Genomic DNA, 5017 nt, shown 5'->3' with positions numbered 1-5017 from the left:
ACGACTTCATATAAAACTCTTATTGCTCTTTCTCCATTTCAATTGATCTATGAGAAAGCATGCCATCTTCCATTGGAATTGGAATACAAAGCATATTGGTCATTGAAGACATTAAATTTAGATGCTAAATTTGTTGGGGAGAAGAGAAAACTCCAAATCCAGGAACTTGAGGAGATGGGATTAAATGCATATAGTTCCTCGAAGCTCTATAAGGAACGCACAAAGAAATATTAAGATAAGAAGATTGAGGAAAGAAATTTTCATATTGGCCAATTTGTGATGTTATTTAACTCCAGATCGAGACTTTTTCCTGGAAAGTTAAAATCTAGGTGGTCGGGTATTTATACTGAGAATGCGGTTAAGTCTTATGGAGCAATAGAGTTAGAGGATCCAATATCACATAGAAGATGGGTAGTAAATGGTCAAAGGGTAAAGTCATATTTGGCTCAAGCTATATGACGTTAAACAAGCACTTACTAGGAGACAATCCGATATATATTGTTTAGTTTTATGATGAATTGTTATTTCTGTTTTGATTTTTACTCCTAAAGTCCATGTTTTTATGCAGCAAAACTCACCTAGGCGTAATATATCTCGCCTAGGAAAGTTCGACGACGTAAATTCAATATTTTTGTGTAGGGAAACTCGCCCATGCGTAATATATCTCGCCTAGACGAGTTAAGCAAATTAAAAAGGGGTGCTCTATGGAGTAATCTTGCCCAAGCGAGACAAATCTTGATTAGGCGAGATTCCACTTATACAATCTTGTCAAAGCGAGATAAAACTCGCTTGAATGAGTTTGACAGTCCAAAAGTACGTAATTAAGGGCAACCCAACCCCTATATGCCTCCAGATCATTTTGGAGCTTATGTAGCTTGGCCTGAGGACAAGTTCTATTTTTCAGGGGGCAGATCCAGCAAAAGAAGCAGATCATCTACATTTGTAGATTAAGACTTTAATACAGTGTAGTGAGGAAACTCTGCACGTTCCTGAACCATAACTCTCACATCCTCGTTGCATTCTAGAACCATTCGGATCGCCGTAAGCTTAAGCATTCAGACCACTGCTTGGATATGTGTCGCGATCCTATGGATTTGAGGTATTTTTGCGGAAACTGAGAACGATGAGGATCTCATTCAAGATTCAGTGGAGAAGATCGTAGAGAAATGCCTTGGTTATGAAGTGGAGCAGAGGAACTATATCAGCATTAGTGATTGGTATAAGAAATATCTTAGTGACGATCAAGTTGCTTATGCGATCGTTGCTGCCTAGTGTGCGTGCCTCGTGGGAAGGAATAATAGAGTGTGAAACGTTTAGAAACCCATTAGGTAACTCTTGTATGCTACAAATGCTTCTAGTTTAGTTCCTCCTTTACATGTTAAGCAAATAAGTGATTAGGAGCATAAGAAATGAGGGTTCGAAAATACACACCAATTGGAAGCAGAGAGAAATGAGGATTAAAGGGAAAACGCATACGATTGACAGAAGAAAATTGGAAGAGTTAGATATGATTTTGTAAGGTATGAGCAAACCCTAAACTATGAAGTGTGTAGAAAAAAAGGGAAACAGTGGAATGTGTAGAAAAGTGTAAATAAATGTGAAAAAGCTCAAAAATACAAGAAATTGATGCGGTTTGTCAAAAAGCCTTATAAAGAAGAGTATGATCCGCATACTAAAGACCTGAGGTTCTACTAACCAAAGTATAAAATTATCACAACCATATATATAATAAATATGATAAAGAAAGAGGATAACCTCATTCTCTAACAATTAGTTAGAGAATGCTTTAAGGAATTTCGTGAAGGACAGAAGACAAAACATAGATTGACAAATTCAAAAGCAGTGTATTTTTTATACAGCTGTTCATGTCATTGAATGTGGGGGTGATAGTTGAGAAATTAATACAGCAAATCTAATGTCACGAAACAAATTAGATTTATTGTTTAAAAACATATTTATGGAAAACTAATATATTTTACTTTCATTGAAATTTATAATAAATGTAGTAGCGTATGAAAAAAATACTTCTATCCCTCTACCATTATTTTCTCTAAATTTTTTTAAGATAATCACACTAAAATTCTATGGATTTGTTCGAAGAAGCAATAGGAAACTCACAAAGAGAAATTCTACTCGATAAATTTTGTAAATCAGCAACCATGTAGAAGTTTTTGCAGTGACTCAAAGAAAAGTTTGGGTTTGGATTACAAGTAAAGAAAAAGATTCAAAGTTTACTTATTCTAATTGGTCTATAGAACCTTTGGTATGTATGAAATTTAAGAAATAGATTTGTTTCCTTTATTTTGGTATGTCTCTTTAATTCCTTCTTTTAGGAAGGAAAAAGTTGTGTGTTTTGCATAATGATTTTAAAGAGTCCGTCTTTCTAAGTGAAGTAAGGGGTTATGCTTCAGGAGCATTTGTCTTTTACTTTAGAATAATGAGAAAGGAGTAGCAATAGTGATGTGAAAAAGAATATCTATAGATTTTGTTGAGATCGTGATATTTTTAGTTGTTGTCTTATTTGTAAAAGAATAAGTTCCTCTAGTTTTGGTGGTTTGATTATGTTTTTATGTTTTTTGGAATTTGATGTATTATTGCTATGGTTATTGACAATGATGAACTTCTTTGACTCTACTGTTTTTGGGATAAGGGTTAGTTGGTAGTTTTTATTTGGAGTTTAGTATAGGTTGAGATGTGAGATCCTATTTTATTTTTTATTTTTTTTATAAGGGTTGAGTCACTATTCAAGTAATCATATTTATTAATCATATTTATTTATTTATTGTTTCTTCTAAAAATATACTTAATAATTATAATGCATTACAAAAAGTCTTCTTTCCGTATATGTTTAAACTATTTGGTTGTCTTTCCATAATAAGACATGTGCTTCCCATGGGGTTTATAGGGTTTTTTTCCTCCTATAAATCTTCACTTACTCTTACTCTTGTTTCTTAAGTTCTTAAAAGACAATCATCCGTATCATAAAAAACCCGATCTTATCAGTGTTATCAGCCATATTTTACAGCATCATCATCTCATTATAATTTGTCACCGAAACTACATTGCGAAACATAGCATAACAGAGATCATGAGAACCCCTTCCTGGGACAGTAGTGGACTTAAGAAAGGCACTTGGACTCAAGAGGAAGATAGGAAGCTCGTAGCTTATGTCACTCGATATGGGACTTGGAATTGGCGCCAACTCCCAAGATTTGCAGGTAATTCATCATATCCATCATTCATCTTATATGTCATATACTTGTCCATGAAATGAAAAAGTTGAATAATACACAAACGCTACTGAGAAACCTTTATGAGTTCATAGTTCTACAATTTCATTGTAAAAGGACTAATGTCATTGGTGCATTGATTTTCAGGTCTGACAAGGTGTGGAAAGAGCTGCAGACTTAGGTGGCTCAATTATCTCAGACCCAACATAAAAAGAGGAAACTTTACTGAGAAAGAAGAAGAAACTATAATCAAACTGCACGAAGAGCTGGGTAACAAGTATGTTGACATTAAAAGCAAGATATGGGAAAAACTTAATTCCGGTTTCATAAACAATTTTGGTACTATTTTCTCATCAAAACTACAGTTTCACTGAGTAATGCAAACTAATATTATATACATTACTTGAGTAAAGAGAATCAACAGTTTTACAAGGTAACTTTTTTCTACTTTTCATAAAATATATATAGCAACAAAAAGAGCTATAAATTCAAACAAAGTTTTTAAAAGGTATAATTTTTATAAAAAAAATCCCATTTTGCATCTTGGAAATTCCCTTTTAATTACTTAATTTTGTGTTTTCTCCCTTGCAGATGGTCTGTTATTGCCACTCATTTACCCGGAAGAACAGATAACGAAATAAAGAACCAGTGGCACACCACTCTGAAAAAGCGTTTTGGAAAGAAGGCAGTTCATACGAAAACAAATGTGAAAGCCGCAAAATCAAACAGTTCTGTGTCTAACCAAGACAAGGATTCCATTCAGAACAATGGTTTCTTCCACGAAGATTCTCCTTCTCCAACAATTTCTAGAGCCTCTGATCCTGACCCTTTGTCCCTGGAAGTATCCTCAATCGAGTTCTCGTCCACAACCTCAGATTATACCACTAACGATAATTTGTTAATGGAAGAAGGGTTCGATTTTCTGTATGCATGCTTAGAGGATTTGAACCAGAATATTTCGACAGAGTCGTTACACATTTCTCACGGCACAATACAAAACAATGGTATTGAAAATTTTCATGGTTCAGATCCGATGACCATGGAACATGTTTGGGCAGAGTCTCCTCTGTCGTCATATAATGAAAATGTGGTTGTGGAAAATGATGATTTTGGGTTTCTAGAAGCAATACAACCAATAACTGAAAATTCTTGGAGGGAAGCATTCGTGGCAGACACGTCTCTTATTCCGAACGAATTTCTTGTTCCTTTGGTGAACGAATCCGAGTCGTACTTTTCTTCTACGTATGATGCGAGAGATATTTGGTGTCTCCGCGATAATTCTCATGATTTAGACGTCAACTTATTTCAATAAATAAAATAATTAGCTTCTATTTTTTCAACAAATTTAACTGAATTATGTAACTAATTCAGTTTAATGTAACTTTTTTTTTCCTCAGCATACAACTCAAGCATATCTGTTGTACAAAATTGCTGTTCTTAATTACGACTTGATGCAAATAGTTCTTTTTTTCTTTGTTATGGATAAAGAATAAAATAAGAGAAGAAACACTTAAGTGTTCCACCGTGTATGAAAAAAATACAGACTTCGTTCGGGAATACAGGTTGATTTAACAAACAAAAGCAATACATTTATAAGAATTTAATTACTTAGAGATCCTCGACTTGAAATTGTCTCGATCAGTCCTCGATCGTCGACCCAGAGATTGACCTCAGACATTACGCACCGATGCTTGGTATGGGAAGGGGGCCACGTGAGGTGGGCCCCAGACGCACCTACCAAAAGGATTGGTTAGTCTTTGATATTGATGTTCTAAGTCCGATGTTAG

The 5017-nt window shown here is 34.5% G+C and overlaps 1 protein-coding gene across 1 annotated transcript; it reads left to right on the top strand.

The window, feature by feature from the left end:
• The first annotated feature begins 2642 nt into the window (after positions 1-2642).
• On the top strand, positions 2643-4658 carry LOC137835506 (transcription factor MYB8-like). Its single transcript, XM_068644041.1, has 3 exons — positions 2643-3218; positions 3378-3507; positions 3822-4658. The coding sequence occupies exons 1-3, from the start codon at positions 3089-3091 to the stop codon at positions 4540-4542; spliced, it is 981 nt and encodes a 326-aa protein (XP_068500142.1). The 5' UTR covers positions 2643-3088; the 3' UTR covers positions 4543-4658.
• The last annotated feature ends 359 nt before the right edge of the window (positions 4659-5017 follow it).

Source organism: Phaseolus vulgaris, chromosome 5 (genome assembly GCF_000499845.2).
Source record: "Phaseolus vulgaris cultivar G19833 chromosome 5, P. vulgaris v2.0, whole genome shotgun sequence".
NCBI classification, from domain to species: Eukaryota; Viridiplantae; Streptophyta; class Magnoliopsida; order Fabales; family Fabaceae; genus Phaseolus; species Phaseolus vulgaris.
This window is presented reverse-complemented; position numbering and strand designations above follow the sequence as displayed.